Source organism: Typopeltis vanoorti, chromosome 19 (assembly GCF_054136105.1).
Source record: "Typopeltis vanoorti isolate ZY-2024b chromosome 19, IOZ_Tvanoo_1.0, whole genome shotgun sequence".
Lineage (NCBI taxonomy): Eukaryota > Metazoa > Arthropoda > Arachnida > Uropygi > Thelyphonidae > Typopeltis > Typopeltis vanoorti.
Genome location: NC_143567.1, coordinates 13,774,221 through 13,793,120, shown reverse-complemented (window position 1 = coordinate 13,793,120; position 18,900 = coordinate 13,774,221). Strand labels below are relative to the sequence as shown.

Sequence of the window (18,900 nt, the reverse complement as noted above, 5' to 3'; positions counted from 1 at the left end):
CCATTTAACAGCAGCAGTGCAAAAACATGAGCACTCCCAATCACATGTTCAGTCATTTTTAAATCTCAAGATGTTTGGAAAACAAAGAATTGACACTCTCATTGACAAAGAAACATTTATGTCACCCATCATAATGAACATGTAAAGAAAAATAGAGACATTTTAAAAGATTAACTGATGCTGTATGCTATTTGGCAAAGCAAGAGCTTCTTTTGAGAGGTCATGATGAGTCTGAAGATTCAGCTAATCGAGAAAATAATATAGAATTTTTAAATGTGCTCCATGAGTGTAATCCTCTTTTAGACGGTCATTTAAAGGATTCAACTGCATTTCAAGGAACTTGTTCCACAGCAGCACAAAATGATATCATTAGCACTATATCTGATCTGGTTAAAGATACTATAAAAAAAGAAATTGCTGCTGCTACACTTGTGGCCATTATTCTGGATGAAACGTCTGATGTCATGTCAAAATCTCATCTATTAATTGTTTTCCCGTTTTATCTGTAATGGGCAAACACACAAAAGGTTCATTGGAACATATGTGATGATAGAACTTCTAGTGGTCTTTTTAAAGATGTAAACAGAGCTAAGGAATTTAATATTAAGGACAAGTTAGTCACCAAACTTATGGTGCCTATATAATGAGTGGGCATATTAATGGGTTACAGAGGAAAGAGGCATATCCTTTAAAAATATTTACACATTGCTATGCCTATGTTTTGAATTTGGTTCTGAAGCAAAGCCTCAGAATATTAAGGAATATTAAGGAATGTAGATTGTTTTTCATAACAGTCAGTGCATTGGTTGCATATTTTTCTAAATCATCAAAAAGTATAAATTTTTTTGCAAGATTTTGTTGCTAAAAAATTACACTCCGTCACACCAACCAGATGGAACTTGACTTCCCATTTAACAAGCGCTGTAAATATCACTGAAGTCAACTCAATGAACTTTTTGAACACATAGTGGAGATGCAGTAATCAAAGTTCGTGTTTTTTTTTTTTTTTTCAAGATTTTAAAACAATTTTATTGCTAGAAATTTTTTCTGTTCTAATTTAGTTCTGCTAAATAGCTCAACTATTATGGTCTTGAATAATATACTGAAAACTTCATCCTATGATATATTGTACTGTTGTAAAAAAAAAAAGTGCATGACACTATGAAGCAGCTAGGAATGACAGGGAACATGGATTTGATGATATTTGGGTTTCTGTGTCAAAGGAGAAGTATACAGTTGATGAGTCAAGACCTAAGAGATGAAAAGGGCCTGAAGAAATGGAGAAGAGCGTGTCTGGAATAATCGTAGGCGTAGCTGGGGGGGGATCCGCCCCTGGCAGCACCTTTTTTTTGACGTTTATGAAATCTTGCATTACTGTCTATAAAATAGCAACTGAGTGATGAAATAGACTTCGACAATGTGATCGACGATTTTGCGAACAGAAAAGCAAGAAAAATAACATTTTAGAATGTTGGAATTAAAGTTTTATTTCAAAAATAAACAGTGTTTTTAATTTATTTCCTTATACGTCGTTTTGACTTTTTGTAATTTTTTTTTAAAAACCTATGTAGGAATAACCAACATTTCAGAAAAACTGTGCCATTTATAACATAATAAATCTAAAAGCATGTTTTGAAAGATATGGCAACATAATTAATTAAATTGGAAGTAAACGATTAAAAGTGTATCATCATTGAACAAAGTTTTAATTTTTATTAAACAAATAAATAAGATGATATAATTATGTTACTACTTACTTTTAATGAGATGGTTGAGCTTCTCAGCCCTTGCAGAGTTGCTGGATATCTGGCTCAATATTGGTCAACTTCAGTCGGAGATCGACACACACACTAAGACGATTTCTGTATTTTGTTTTTATTTGAAGGAGCAATGAAAATCCTTTCTCACAAAGATAGGTTGTAGAAAACTGCAGGACGATTTTCAATGCTTCTTCAGATAATTCCGGAAATTCACTTCTCACTGAAGAAGAGATCCAAAATCGAGCAAAACCAAGATCACAGAATTGCATTTTAAGCCCACTGTCCCTTGAAAGCTCAATCAACTGTTCCTTTTTCGATAACGAAAGGTCGTTCTCGTGCTGCAGGCCTGAAATGGATCGTGAACCCACAGAAATTTCTTATAAAAGTTATTCAGAAAATATCTTTCAAAATTCCGTTTTAGATTTTTGAGGTGGTCACAAACCCTTTCCACAAACTCAGAATGAACAAAAATATTATTTTCCACTAAAAAGGATTCCAATGTTGGAAAAGGTGCAAATTGTCTGTCTTTTACATAATTAATCCATAAAACCGGTTTTTTCTTGAATGCCATAATTTTGTAGTAAGCATTCAAGAACAGTTAAAGAATTTCCCTGAAGGGAGAGATTTAGTTCATTTAATTTCAAAAAAATGTCTGAAAGATAGGATAGTGTTGATAACCATGCTTCGTCAACAAGGAGCGATGCAAAATCAGAATTACGTTCATTTACAAATAATAAAACTTCGTGCCTTAATTGAAATAACCTTGTTAGTACTTTGTCCCTGGAAAGCCAGCGAATTTCAGAATGAAGCAAAAGTTGTGTATATTCACTGCCCATTTCATCGCAGAGTACTGAAAATAACCTGTTATTTAACGGTTGAGCTTTAATAAAATTAGCTTGACAGCATTGTATAACACAGTTTTAAATTCTGGTGGCATTCCTTTGGAGGCTAATGCTTCCCTGTGTATGAAACAATGCACCCAATTCATATCCGGAGCTACTTCTTTGACATTAGAAACAACCCCATTATACCTTCCTGTAAGAGCGTGAGCTCCATCCAAACAGAAGCCTATACATTTTTCCCACTGGATCCCTTTGTGTATTATGTAATTATTGCGTATTGAGAGTGCGAAATATTCTTCGCCAGTTGTTCAGGATGACAAAGTTCTACAAAACAGAATATCATCATGAATGTTGTTATCATGCGCATATCTTACATAGCATATTAACTACGTATCATTTGTAACGTCAGTAGTCTCGTCTATTTGTAATACATAATAAGGGCTCTTCTTAACTCTTTCGATTAACTGAGATTCTATGTCACCTGCCATATCATTAATTCTGCAACCGACAGTGTCATTTGAAAGAGGAATCAAATCAATATCTTTTAATAACTTGTTGCTAAACATAGTTTTTACCACATCTTTTATAGCTAGAAGCAGTAAATTTTCCCCGATAGAATGAGGTTTTCCTGTTTTTGCTATGCAAAAACTTAAGAGATAGGATGCTTCCAGTGTTTTGCTATTAATGGAACCCATAGCTGAAATTATATCTTTCCCATGATTTAATGTCCCTGAGCATTGCTGAAAAAATTCAATTGGCTTATTTTTCACATCACATGTTTAGTTTCTAAATGTCGGAATTTCGCAGGTTTCATGCACTCGTTCGACAATACTTCATAACACAAAACACACTGAGGTTTCTGTTCACTTTCATCTCCACACCAAGTAAACCCGAATTCCAAATATGAAGTATTATATTTCCTACTGTATTTTTTCTTTGAACTGCTTGTTTCTTCTACTTTAATAGTATCAGAATTACTCACCGTTGCAACATTTGTATCACAACTAGGTTTCATTTGCTCTTCTTTTCAAAGTCCTAGTTCTAAGCCACTTTTCCATTATTAAAAAAACCTTTCCGAAAAATATATAAATACTGGGGTTAACTCACGACACACTTTGTTCAAGTATCACTTAGCACCTCTGAAGATATATTGAGCCTTGGTTGAAATGTGTTATCCACATGTTCACCTCAAATCTGACAAAACAGGAAAGGAAGGCAGAAGCAATAAAACTATATTGTTTTTCACTTTACCTCTCTTTTATTATTCATCATTCTGCAGCTACAAATTTAGAGGCAGAATGACGAATAATAAAAGAGGGGTGAAGTGAAAAACAATCTAGTTTTATTGCTTCCACCTTTGAACATTCTGACGCTATTTGTTGGTTTTTTAAGCTCCAGTTGATTTCAATAATTTTTACTTATTAAATTTTAATTTATTTTGTTTGGATAATTAAAAAAATATTTATTTAATTAATTTAAGTCTGCCTGCAGAGCACCTGTCCGGGTTTTTCCTCCTGGAAACTTGGGTTTTTCTTCGTGTAAACTCAAGAAAATTGGCCATCGAACCCACACTATTTTCAGACATTAAATATATTGTGTTAGGGACCACCAGATGGTGGCACTTACTAGCTACCTTCTTCACTGCGTGCAGATTAATTAGTGATAGTCTTGGGCCAGCTATCTCTGATTGGCTAACAGTGGAGATTGAACTGCCCACTCAGTCTCCAAAAGTTAGATAGGGCTTAAAAACGGCCTCGCCTACTCCCTATATGGGAACAAATAGGTGTCAGCTGATGATGATGATGATAACAAAGAACCAGCCATTTGAAAGCAGATTCTATGCAAAAATCATATTTCATATGAAGAATTTTAGAGTTGCAGTAAAGCTCAAATATTGATATTCTAAAAAAGCATTTCAAATTTATCTTTGAATGATCCATTTTTCATTGTAATAGTCACATCTTGTCATATTAATCACCTTTAAGAGCATTTAAATCATTATCTTATCTCATTTCAGAGAGAGAGAGAGAGAGAGAGAGACTTGTAATATCCAATTTCCAAGATAGCTGAAAGTAGTACACAAAACTTTTTTGAAACAGAATGTGGAAGATTCCTTTTCAAGTTGTTGCATTACTCAACAATATTTTAACTGTTTTTAACAGGTAGCAAAACAAGCCTGTTTAGTTAAAATAACATTAATGACGAAGCCATATTATCTTTATCATATGTATATTATGATAGCGATTTTCAATATGTACTGAATCATCTATTTGAAATTATCTAATATAACATCTAAATTTATCCTAACTTACCTAATCTTTTGGAATATGCATCTAATTTATATGCTACTTGTTCCAGCTTAGCTACACTGTCTTCTACTTGATCAATCTGATCCAAATATGGTTTGAGACTTTTATCTGAAATAAAAAAAAAAAAGTTTCATTGTTGAAAAAAAATACCATTGAAGACTTTAAATATTTTTGAAGTTATATTGAATATCAAGAGTTTGCTATTCATTTATCATCAAAAATATTTTATATCAGTCTTCAGTACACTTGATCAACCCTGTGACCACCAGAAAAGAATACCAAGACAAACATAAAAAAGCAATGGTAAGATGCTAGTGAAAAAGATTAAAACCTCTGAACCATTAGTAATGATACCAGTATTTATTATCATTATTTGGTGATATCATCAATGTAATTACAAAATACCTGTTTACATTTTGTTGTGTTTGTAAAAGTGGTGCACTAGGCAAATTGCAAGCCAAAATCAGGAATTTAGATAAAAGACTAACTGACAAAAAATGTGGAGAGAAGGAAATAGAAGACAGCAATATGTAAGTTAAAAGTTGGAAAATGGAAAAGAGAGAGGGCAGCAGACATTTGCAAGGCAAAGTGGTACAGAACGCAGTGTAAGGAGCCCTGTTTGGTGTCAAATAAAACAAAGTGGATGAAATACTTTTTATCACAAAAAATGATCTGAGTGCAAGAAGTTTGAGATATACAGTGTAACTGAAGAGAGAAAGGAGAAAGTGAAGAAAAACGGAGTGTGTACAACCCAAATATGATAGTGTTAAGTTTAGGAGTGGCCATCTCATTAATGAATGAGATGATACCATTATTACACACAAAAAAAGAGGACTAGAGCATCTGAATGTCTGGTATGCATCCTGAAACACTGTTTGAGAAACCGTAAGTCACTTGAAAGACAGGTTGCACAAATCATTTGAGAAGTGATGTAAATAGAGTGGTAAGGAATCCAAGAGAGAATAAGAGTTGCAGCTGAAGAGAGGCAGGGGGAAGAATATTAAGCAAGTTGTTTAAACATGACAGCAATGGATTCAGTATAGTGATCTTATCAGAGAATGAATCTCTCAGAGCATTTGAGAGAAAGTAGATGTAACAAATCAGAAAACTTGAATACCTAGTGCAGATGACATCAGATAGAAAGTGCAGCTATAGGAGAGAAGTATTATCCTTATCCATAGGCTGAGTAGAGTGCAGTAATGGAGGACAGGATTATTTTAAACATAGCAATGTTCAAACTAGTTAAAACCAGTGGTGAGCTATAAGGGGCTCACCTTTGTTAAATTTTTCTCAAATATGCGAGCTGCTTGTTCTTCTTCTTTTTTTTTTTTTTAAATAAAAAGTAAACATTTGAAACATTAAGTGCAAACTCATACGGTAACCTAACAAAAATTAGTCTATTCAGCAGTGTATAGATTATTTGGAATTATTGTTTCAAATCCTCTATAACAAACGTGCCCAAGTTTGAAAATAAAATAAGTGCATGCGGTATCTTTACCCTTCTCCCTTCTGGTAGCCAATCATATGGTAAAACCAGGAGCCAATCAAATGTTTTATAAAAGATTTCATTCTTATTATATTTTGATAGTTAAAAAATGTTTTTCTTATGCAAGATAAATTAGCACAGTTGATTGTGTGCAAATTCTAGTTTCGGGTTTTGGCTAATTTCTGCCTTATTCCATATAAATTGATTCAGATAGCTATTGTTGGATTCTGATTATGTAGAAGTAGAATAAATGTTATTTGATTCAGAATCCAACATGAATTTCCGTCACAAGAACTATATTTGTAAATATTATTTAATGTAATGACCATAAATTATAATTGATATCATATAACTGCCCTAATTATATCAAGTTTTTAATTATTTAATCAAAAGAAAGTGTTAATGATAAAGAAGTTCTGTATTAAATATTAATAAGCTGTTTTATTTATTGTTATGTCAATATTGTAAGAACTTATATTTGTAATTTAACTACGCATTTATTGAAACGCAAATATTCTATTTATTCTTTTTGTGAAAGCTTAATGTTATGTAATAACTCTATGTACTTGTATAGCCTAATGTAACATTCGCGAGAATGTTTACGTTTATCGGTTGTCATAGAGACGCGTGAAATAAACGAGCGCGAGTGAAGGGAGCGTGACGAGGAGGAGAAGAGAAAATATATACGTAGTAAAGAGAGTCGGAACGGAACTTTGGAACTAAATGGTAGCAAGGAGGAAAACTGAAGAAGTAGAAGTAAATAAAAGGTTCTTAAGGGCAGGAGTTAAGCGGATTTTTTTTTATATAAGTGAATCTTATAGTTGGCTGAAAGCAAAGTCAGCAGTGGTAATAAAAGGAAATTAATGCCGTAGTCGGATAATTTAGAGAACTGGACATCATCATCATCAAATTCCTGCCATGTACCCTCAAGGGGTGTACAGGATATGATAGTACTACATGAAAAAATTACATCATTATTAATTTCCTATCTACAATTTTCCTCCAAATCAGTCTGTTACTTGTCAAGACTCCAACATTATCAGATCTTATATTTCTATCGTCTAAAGCACTTTGTACAGTATCAATCCACCTATATCTTGGTCTTCCTCTGGGTTGTTTTGCTGCCAACATGGCAGAGAACACTTGTTTTGCTAATCTTTCCTCGCCCATTCTGTTTAAGTGATCATAACATCTTAGATTAGCTCTGCTAACACATTCCTGGATGCTGACAATGTCAAGTTCTTTCCTAATATCCTCGTTTTTAATATGATATTGCCATTGATGCCATCTGTTCACGCCTATAATCTTTCTCAGGACTCTCATATCTGTGGTCTCTAGTCTTTGGTCAAGTGTTTTACTTCTGACCCAGCTCTCAGATCCATAAGTTAAAACTGGTTTGAACACTGTCTTGTATACAGCTAATTTAGTGTTCCGACTAATTTCTCTCTTATTCCATATAAATTTATTCAATTGACTTCCCACCATACCAGCTTTGCTGATTCTGTTGTCTATTTCTATATTTAATTTACCATCTTCAGTAAAAATCGTGCCTAAATAGCTGAAATGTTTTACTTGTTCCACAGATTCTCCATTCACAACACAGTTGACATTTTCAATGATTCTGCCTATTTTCATTGTCTTTGTCTTTTTATTGCTGACCTTCATACCATATCTATTACAACAGCTATTCAATTTAGTCAGAGAATCTTGCAGACTTGTAGCAGATTTATTTAGAAGTATAACATCATCTGCATAAAGCAAAGAGCTGACATTAACATCTCCAATTTTGATATCATGTTTAATACCACTTTCCTTCATAATGTGATCCATATAGATAATGAATAACAGAGGGGATAATGTACATCCTTGTCTCACACCAGATTTAACATTAAACCATCTTCCTGTACTTCCTTCAATTCTAACTGCTGACTTACAACTCAAATAAAGACTAAGTATTGCTTGATATAATGCCCCATTGACACCATATAACTGCAGCGTATTGAATAGCTTCTCTCTTGGCACCTTGTCATATGCCTTTTCCAGATCGACAAAACTTAAATACAGATTTTTGTTATATTCCCATGCTTTCTCGACTATTTGTCGTAAAGTGAAGATCTGATCCTGACAGCCTCTATTTGGCCTGAATCCAGCTTGTTCTTCACCAATCTTTTCTTCCACAATTCTTCTCAACCGTTTCTCAAGTATACTTGCATAGATCTTGCCAGGAACACTCAGTAGGGAAATACCTCTGTAATTCTCACATTCAGTTTTATTTCCCTTTTTATATATGGGTACTATGAGGGCTCTACCCAGTCATCAGGAATTCGTCCCTCTATCCAGGCTTTCTGAACTATGCAGTGCAGCCACTGTAAGACTCTTATACCACCATACTTCAGCATTTCTGGTCGAATATCATCTACTCCTGCTGCCTTTCCGCATTTCAAGCCTCTGATGGCTTTTTCTACTTCAAATATGGATATGTATTTCTGACTGCATGCCTGGTCAGTGTTTTTTACCACTGTGCTGTCATCACTGCTTGTTTCATTTAGCAGTTTTTCAAAGTAATTACTCCATACTTCAAGGATATCTTTTTCTCCCATTTTCATGTCACCTTTATCATCTCTAATTCCTTTTACAGCACTCTTTCCTCCATTCTTAAGTTTCTTCAACAACCTCCAGAATATTTTGCCACCTTCTCGATATTTATTTTCTATATTCTTGCCAAAGTCCTCCCATGACTTTTGTTTAGCTAGTTTTACACAGTATTTAGCATTCTTGCATTTGTCTCTATATTCTCTAAGAGCACAAGCTGACTTATTTGACAGGAACTTTTGGTATGCTTTCATCTTTTCCTTCACTGCCTCTTTAACTTCCTGTGTCCACCAGGGAGTTCTGATTTTTTTATCCTTACAGATAACCTCACCACATGCCTCTCTGGCAGAATCAATCAATGTTTTCTTCAGAGTTTGCCACTGAATCTCCAAGGTTTGATTCCTGTTCTCAAACTCTTTCATTTTTTCTTCAATAATCTTTGTGTATTTTAGCCTACAGTTCACATCTGAGAGCTGCTCAACTTTTATTATTATTATTACGGGTATCTCCATGGAGTCAGTAGACTCATCGCGGGAGACCCAAACTAGCAAAACAATATCTGTCATATCTCTTCTTGAATTCATTTACAGACGAAGAGCTCACAACTAAGTCAGGCAATGAATTCCACTCATTCACCACCCTCCAGGCAAAAAACCTTGTTCTGACACCTTTGTTAACCACACTCTTCTTTAATTTCCAGAGATGACCTCTTGTTCTTCCATCACTATCACACAGCTGAAACATTTCCCCTGCATCAATCCTATAAAAACCTTTTAGTAATTTGAATGTTTCTATCATATCCCCTCTTCTTCGCCTATCAACCAATCTCTGCAATCCACAAGCTCTCAATCTATCAATGTAGGGAGCATTTTTTATATCACTCACCAACTTGGTCACGCTTCTCTGAACCCTCTCCACAGCGTCCTCATCTCCAAGGAATCCAGGTGACCAGACCTGAGCACAGTAATCCAAATGTGGAAGTATCAATGCATTATAATTCGCTTTTAAACTTTCTTACATTTTCTTCTTTCCAATATGAAATTCAATTTTATCCTGCTCAAGACTAAATAGTGATCACTTCAATTTCAAATCCTCTGTACACTCTGGTGTCCTGCACCAGGGAGAAAACATCACTATCAACAATAACATAGTCAATGAGACTTTTCTTATTCCTAGCCTCTTCTCTCCATGTGAATTTGTGCACATTTTTATGTTGGAACATGGTGTTAGTAATAACCAGTCCATGTCCTGAGCAGAAATCCAACAGATATTTGCCATTATTATTAGCTTTGCTCTTTTCTCCAAATTTTCCCAAAATATTTTTGTATGTCTCACAATCATTTCCTACTCTGCTATTTAGATCCCCAACAAGGACCAACTTTTCATTTTTCATTGTGTCAGTTGCTTTTTCTAAAGTATCAAAAAATTCCTCCACTTCTACCTTAGTAGAACCTTCTGTGGGACCATAGGCACAAATAAGTCTCATTGTCCAGTTCCCCATTCTCATATTTGCCCACATTACTCTACTTGAGACTGGCTGCTATTCAAGAAGATTAGCCTCGTATTTTGTGTTGAATACTATGGCTACTCCTTCTTTTCCTTGATTGTCATTGCCTGAATATAACATTTTGTATTTATTGCTCAGAAAGATCTCACCAGTTTTGGTCTTTTTTGTTTCAGTCACCCCTATTATGTCGATCTGGTACTTATCTAATTCCTCAGCTAGCTCCATTTCTTTGCCATTCAGGCTTCTTACGTTGATAGTACCGATCTTTAACTCTGGTGATGTTGAGTTTTGGTTTATTTTCAGATTTGTTCCAGTAGCTGACTTTTCGCTGTTCACCCTGGTTCCCTGGCGAAAACAACGGGGGCCTTGTTTAACCGGGCGACGCCCCAGCCGGCATGAAATTTTGTCATGTTGTACCATCATTCTATATTTTGGTTTAACCAATAAGAATACAATTTGGTCGGCTAAATCCCAAATTGCCAGCCCATCCTCGTCCATTCAGTATCCAAGTAGATACCCAACAGGGTGCACCACGAGAAGGTGAGGATTGGACATTAGGTCAGAAGCCCTGGTCGGTTCTCCGCATTCCTTTAAAGGCTATGTGGAGGTCTCCTCTCAGTTATACAGCTTTGACCCTTTAGCACCCCCAGAACTGGACATTCAAAGAAGAAATTTTGAATAAATCCAGTCAGTCTAGAATTACAACTTATTTCTATGCTACCATAAAAGGAAATGTACTGAGTTTAACTAGTTGAGTGATAAACAAGAATAATTAATGTTCCCTATGGATGTTGTCTGGAGTTATAAAGTGCGATTAGTAATGTTTTAGTTATAACCTTGGAGAATTCTTATAAATGTGTTTCGCAAGTGTAATAGATATAATTTGAAAGTGTGCTCACAAAATATTGAAAGTACTGAAGATTATTTCTGGTAAGGACAGTCATATTAGTTTATTTCGGTGTATGAAGATTTAAGTATTAGTTCCGTTGCGCTGTTTCTAACATTAACTGTAGTATATCATCGAGGCTGAGAGTTGAAAATATAGTCACATTGAAATAATATCTGCCGTGGTTAGTGCCTGTTATGAGTTAATCATAGAGTGTGGCTGAGAGATACATGGAAACTGATTAAATAAGAAATTCTATTGCAATAAATTGAGTAAAGAAACTTTGTGATTCTGAAACTGTGAATTTGTATGTGAAAGTTTGGAAGATTGAATTAATATGAATGACTTGACTGGTTTGTCATATTTAGAAGTGGAGTTCATGTATTTGTCATATAACCATATATTAAATGTTTTGTTTGTTAATTTAAATATTGTGTTTGCCTGAATTTCTTTTTACTGCACCGTTCACAAAAATTCGAATCTAGCGGGAATCCCAGAAAGAAAATAAATACTTCGGCCCGAATGAATGAAAAGACTGCTAACTAATTTGGAATTAATCCTACTAATTCATATAGACTTATCTAAGGATAGAGTGGCGCAGTATAATAGAAATTTCTCTACCCTTAGATCAGTGATTAATTTGCAATTAGTTTTCCTTTATTTTATGAAAGTGACTTTTAGCAAGATGGCGGATTCGAACGTCGAGAGAACACGTCACGACACTATCCACTATATCAGCTTTGCTTCTTTTGTTGTCTATTTCCACATTTAAGTTGCCATCTTCACTAAAAAAACTGTGCTTAAATAACTGAAAAGTTCTGCCTATTTTCATAGTTTTGGTCTTTTTATTGCTGATTTTCATGCCAAATTTGTTAGAGCTGTTATTCAATTTAGTTAAAGAATCCTGGAAACTAGCACTGGATGCGTTTAGGAGTACAAGATCTGCATAAAGCAAAACATTAAGTCTGACATGTCCAATTCTAATATCAGATCTAATGCCACTTTCTCTCATAATGTGATCCATATAGATGAAGAGTGGAGATAATGTACATCCATGTTCTTACCCCTGATTTCACATCAAACCATCTTCCTATATTTCCTTCAAATTCTACTGCTGACTGACATCATAAATATAGATTATTTATTGTTCTGTATAATGTTCCATTCACCTCATATAATCATAGTGTTTTTGAAAAGCTTTTCTCTTTGCACCTTATCGTATGTCTTTTTTAGTTCCACAATTTCTCAACTATTTATCTTAAGTAAAAATCTGATCTTGACTTCTATTTGACCTGAACCTGGCTTGTTCTTCTCCAAGTTTCTCTACCTCTTTTCAAGTATACTTGCATAAGTCTTACCTGGAACACTTAGAGAAATTGCTTTGCACATTCAGTTTTATTCCCTTTTTATAGATGTGAGCTGTACTCAAAACACTGGCAATTTGACCTTCTGACCAGGCCCTCTGAATTATGCAGTGTAGCAACTACAAAACTTTTATACTTCCATATTTAAACTTTTCTTCTCATCAGCTACTCTAGCTGCATTTTGAGATTTAAAGTTTCTAATGGCTTTTTCCAACTCAAGTATTGATATGTATTCCCCTTTGCATTTCACTTGAAAATTTTCTGGTATGGTTCTGCCAATGCTTGGTTCATTTAACAGTCTTTCAAAATACTTACTCCAGACATCAAGGATATCCTTATCACCAGTTTTCATGTCACCTTTATCATCTTTGATTCCTTTTACAGTATTCTTTCCTCTATTTCTAAGCTTTTTCAATATCCTCCAGAACATTTTGCCACCTGCCTGATATTTATTTTCTATATTCTTACCAAAGTCTTCCCATGAATTTTGTTTAGCTACTTTTACACATAGATTAGTTCTCTTATATTTTTTCTGTCTTCTTTTAGGGCATCTGCCAACTTATTTGCTACAAACTTCTGGTATGCTTTCTTCTTTTCCAGGACTACTTCTTTAACTTCTCATGTCCACCATGGCATTCTTATTTTTCTATCCTTGTAGACAACTTTGCCATATACCACCTTAGCTGAATCAATCAATACCTTCTTGTTTCAAAAAAATTGAAACAAGAACTAAATTCTTGTTTCAATTTTTTCTCAATAATGTTTGTATAGTCTTGTCTACAATTTACCTGTAAGAACCTCAAATTTAATTCTTTTCAAAACTTTCTTACATGCTGTTCTTTTCAATGTGATATCCATTTTTATCCTGCTTAATACTATTAGTACTAAGTAATGGTCACTTCCAATTTCAAATCCTCTGTACACTCTTTTCTGAACCACCATGAAGATATCACTATCAACAATAATGTAGTCAATGAGGGCTTTTCTTATTTCTTGTGTCTTCTCTCCCTGTGAACTTATGCACATCTTTATGTTGAAAAATGGTGTCAGTAATTTACTAGTCCATGTCATGAGCCTAAGTCCAGTAAATATAAATAATTATCATTATTATTAGCTTTTCCCTTTTCTTCAAAATTTCCCTATATGCTTATAGGCATATAGTTAAGCATATCTGGTCAAATATCATCTAGTCTAGATACCTTTCCAACATTTCACACTTTTGATGGCTTTTTCTACCTCAAGTGTCAATATGTACTCATGTTTGCATTCCGTTTGAGAATTTTCTACTACGGTTCTGTCACTGCTTGTTTTGTTTAACAGTCTTTCAAAGTAATTACTTCAGACATCTAGGATATATTCTTAATCTTCAGGTTTTATGTCACCTTTATCATCTTTGATTCCTTTTACAGTAATCTTTCTTCCATTTCTGGAATTTTTAAATATCCTCTGGAACATTTTGCTGTCCTGATATTTTCTATATTCTTGCCAAAGTCTTCCCATGTATTTGGTTTAGCTACTTTTATTTACACATAGCTTAGCTCTCTAACCTTTTTCTTTGCATTCTTTTAGAGCATCTGCAACTTATTTGTTAGGAATTTTGGTATGCTTTCTTCTTTTTCAGGACTGCTTCTTTAACTTCTTGTATCCATGGAGTTCTTATTTTTCAGTCTTTGCAGACAACTTCACCCATACTCTGAATGTCTTCTTCAGAGTTTGCCACTGAGACTCCAAGGTCTGGTTCTTGTTTTCAATCTGTTTCATTTTTTCTTCAATAATATTTGTATAGTCAAGCTTCATTCCTATCATCAGTATATCACCTGCCCTCATTCTGTCTAATCTATCCTCCCAGAAAATATCCTATCCCTGTAACTATGTTGTCAGCTGTTAGTGAAATCTCACTAATACCTATAACTTTTGGCAAGGTTGAACCAACCAATACTAAAAACTATTGTTATTCCTGATACTTCTAGCATTGGTATATAGAAATTGTAGCATCTCCTAGGGCCCCCAGCCACTTTTACATTCTGAATTGACTTCCCAATTCAATATTGTTGTGTGAGGAACTAGATTCCGCATTTTTTTTTTTTTGTTGTTGTTCATTCACTTCACAGGTACCTTCACACACACATCTGTCTGAATCTGACCTAATTTCTTTACTTTTCCTAACTTTGTGCTTCCACATTCTCAGTGAACAAACTCTCAAGATACCTAACTACAAATCCATTAAAGTACAATCCATCAGTATTGTACAAATCTTTCCATCCATCAAACTCAGGCCATAGGTCCATAAACTCTACATCATTCCTTATGCAGAATTTGTGTATTAAACTATCATCACCCTTCTTCTCAGGTCGCCTCTATCATAGCATGGCAGCAGACTGACAAACTTCACTTTTTTGCCCTTTTTTTCGCTTTAAGTAATTCTTTCACATCCTCCCTCATACAATACTGCTTGCGTACCTCTTATATAAAATAAAAGATCACTAAGCTTACTTAGAAAGACATCCTGGAAAAAAAATATTCACATGAAAGTTAAAAGTGAAAAATCATTTATATTATGGCTGGTTTTCTCAGGTGATAAGCTAACTTAACCATTATCATTAAATACCAACTAAAGATATAGTATGTATTTCACACACCATTCAAAATAACTATACAAGAGTACATCATATCTCAAATAATGTTAAGTGCATTTATGACAAAAATTGGCTTACACTTTTCATTGAGATCTTTAAGCGCTTTGCTTACGTTGGCAGCTATTTGTTTCATGTCAGAATATTTGGTGATTGTAACTCTATTCATTTCTTCCAATAGTCTGTAATCATCTAAAGTGCCTATTTAAGAAAGGTCAAGATATTTCAATGAAATGTTCTGAGAATTTGAAAACTTTTGTTTATATCTAGAAACAAAGAGCTTCTTAATGAATACAAATATCTGTACATTTTATTTATTGAGAAAGTACATAGGTCACTTAATGATTAAAGCTAAATAAATGCCCACATAAACATTTAAGGAAAGCAGAGAAATGAGTAGGGTTTCTGACCTACTCATTTCTCTGCTTCATATCACCTTCACTATCATGTGGTGCCCCCAGTTAATATCTACCGAATACCAAACAAACAAAGATTGGCTGGCAATTTGAGACTTAACCAATCAAACAGTGCATTAAAGCAGAAACACATATGATGACAATGTATTGAGATAACTTGCTGGTTGCGACCTTGTTAAAAAAAGATCCCTGCTGCTTTCATCAGGGAATAAGTCTAACAGTAAAAAGTCAGCTACTGGAACTTGATATTAGCAGAATTTTTAAGATAGGCACCATCAACATGAGAGGTTTCAAGAAAAAAGAAGTGGAACCAACAGAAAAACTATTACTATTATTATGACATCTCCAAGGAGGTCCAAGACTCATCATGGGAGAGCACACTACTCCAATATACACACACGCAACTCACTATTTACACTACTTAATCTTCCAACTAAACAACACTACTACTAACAGCAACACACAATGCCATCTACTGCTCACTACTACCACCAAGAATATTTTTCTGTCTCTAAATTACATGTTCTCTTGATCAATTCGCCTGATGGGGGATGAAAAACCCGAGTTTCCAGGACAAAAAATCTGCCCTCCCTTATGAGATCAGCTAACTCACCTTCAATTGAAAAAAAAAGCCTATATAAAGATTTTTCTCATTGTGACAAGAATCAAGCCCAGGTCATTTTCCAGTCAAAGGGTGCAATGTCCCATACCTTGCCTTGAACTCACTCACTGTCATAGCACCCACAACAGACAGGCAGCTTATTCCACTCATTTACCACTCTAAAAGTAAAGAACCCAGCTCTAACACCCTTGCTAACCACACTCTTGCCCAGCTTCCATAGGTGTCCCCTAGTTCTCCCACCACCAGTCCTGATCTCAAAAATATCCTCTGAATTAATCCTATAGAAACCCTTTAGCAATCTGAATGTCTCAATCATATCTTCCCTTTTCCACCTATCAACTAATTTCAGCAACCCACAAATCTTCAACCAGTTCTCATAAGGTTCATTCCATAGACCTGCTATCATCTTGGTCACTTGCCTCTGGATCCTCTCCACCTCCTCCCCATCAAGAAGAAACCTAGGTGACCAAATCTGGGCACAGCAGTCGAGATGAGGTCTTATCAAGGCTCAAGTTATCAAAACAAAAACTGAAAATGGTGAGATTTTGCTAAATACTGAATACAAAATGTTATAATCAAGCAACAGTGATCAAGAAAATGAAGGAATAGTGATAGCATTAAACACCACAAAGATTCTTCATTGGCAGGCAATTTCAACCAGAATGTGGGAAAATTTTTAAATAGAGAATTGGCTAAGGTGGAGATTAACTGCTGCTCAGTCTCCAAAAGTTAGAGCTAAAATGGCTTTGCCTACTCTCTTTGGGGAAAAAAAGATATTAGCGGGTTTATTTTATAAACTTCTTTGTGCCTATGGTTCCATAAAACATTCTACTAAGGAAGAAGTGGAGGAAGTTTTCAAGTCATAAGAGAATGTAGCTGGCACAGAGAAAATGGAAAAGCTGGTCTTTGTTGAAGATTGAAACGAATCACAGGCATAAAGAAATGTTTTGAGAAAATTAGGAGGAAAGTCAAAGTTGATAATAATGGTAAGTGCCTACTAGATTTATGTTGAGGAGATACTTCCTAGTCATCACTAATACCATGTATTAACATAAAAATGTGCATAAATCCATATGGATAGAAGACAAGAGAAAAGCCTTATCGACTATGATATTGATATCATCAGAATGGTTTAGAATACAAAGGTAAACAAGGAATTTACAGGAAGTGATTGTCACTTAGTTTTAAGCAGGATAAAAATGAATATCATACTAGGGGAAAAATGCTGAAAAGTTTTAGAAAGAATTAAAGTCAAACAGCTTTTGGAGAAAAACTGTTACTCAACTATATAAATATTATTCAAAAAAATAATGATAATCAATTAAAATTAAAAAATAACCAAACCTTGAAGTCACAGTGATAAACTCTGAAGAAAACACTAATTCATTCATCTCAGACAAGTGGTAAAGTAAGCAAGGATAGAAAAATACAAACTTTATGGTATATACAAGAAGTTAGTCATAAAAAAAAATATTAAAAAAACTGAAATTTCTAGGCAAGTCTGCTACAGATGCTCTGAGAGAATGCAGAGAAAAATGTAAGAAAGCTTAAGAAAATATATAGGAAATACATAAGAAAATACATAAGAAAATGTAAGAAATAAAGCTAAGGAAAACAAAAGACTTTTCTAAGAATATAGAAGATAAATATCAAACATGGCAACTGAAAAAAACTTAGAAATTGTGAAAAGAGCACTGCAAAAGGAATCAAAGATGATAAAAACTGAAAATATTCTGGATGTTATATATGAAACTAGCAGTGCACATAAATGTAGTATTCAAAGCAGTTTTAGTTCACTGATCTGATGGTTCCTTTTGTTATGTGGGGCATTCTTCTCTTTAAGGCTCTTTGGGCCATATGCAACCTGACTTCCTTTTTTAATCACTGCCCACATTTCACTACCACAGGTAAACACAGGAATAATGCACAAATTAAATAGTCTTTTTTTTTTAAACATACAGGTCAATCTCCTAACATATAATCTGCATGACTAAAATACTTTGTTTCCTGGTGTGATTTCTTCTATTTAATTTTTTAATTGTTTTTGCTTAAAACACTAACTGTCCAAAGTAAATATAGCTTTCCACAATTTCAGTAAGATTACCTGCAAATTTTAGTTCAAGATGATCTGAATTTGTCATAAATTTTATTTTAGTTATGTTAATTCTTAAACTTTTTTTTCCCTGCTATCTCTGTGAAGGTCATTTAGCATTTTCTGAGCGTTTTTATTTTTTATTAACATAACAATGTATCTTAAAAATGTAAGTGATTTAGATATCTTCCATTGATGTTAATTCCATAGTGTTTCCATGATACCATCCTAAAAACTTCTAATGTGACAGGAAACAATTTGGGTGATACTGGATCTCCTTACATCACTTCTCTTTCAATGCCCAATTCCTTTCCCTCACATTTTAACTTTATACTGACTGTTGAGTTCTGATATATCAGAATTCCTGTAAACTCCTAGGCAGTGCACCACA

At 34.2% G+C, this 18,900-nt stretch overlaps 1 protein-coding gene across 3 annotated transcripts in view; it reads right to left on the bottom strand.

Moving 5' to 3' along the window:
- The window catches only part of Blos2 (biogenesis of lysosome-related organelles complex 1 subunit 2), a 54,246-nt gene that overhangs the window by 9,360 nt on the left and 25,986 nt on the right, over positions 1–18,900 (bottom strand). For all 3 annotated transcript variants that reach the window (XM_090408878.1, XM_090408876.1, XM_090408877.1), the window contains exons 3-4: positions 15,461–15,580; positions 4,915–5,019 (exon numbers count right to left, since the gene is read on the bottom strand). In XM_090408878.1, coding sequence (XP_090265004.1) covers positions 4,915–5,019; positions 15,461–15,580 — 225 coding nt within the window. The remainder of the gene's footprint in view (positions 1–4,914; positions 5,020–15,460; positions 15,581–18,900) is intronic.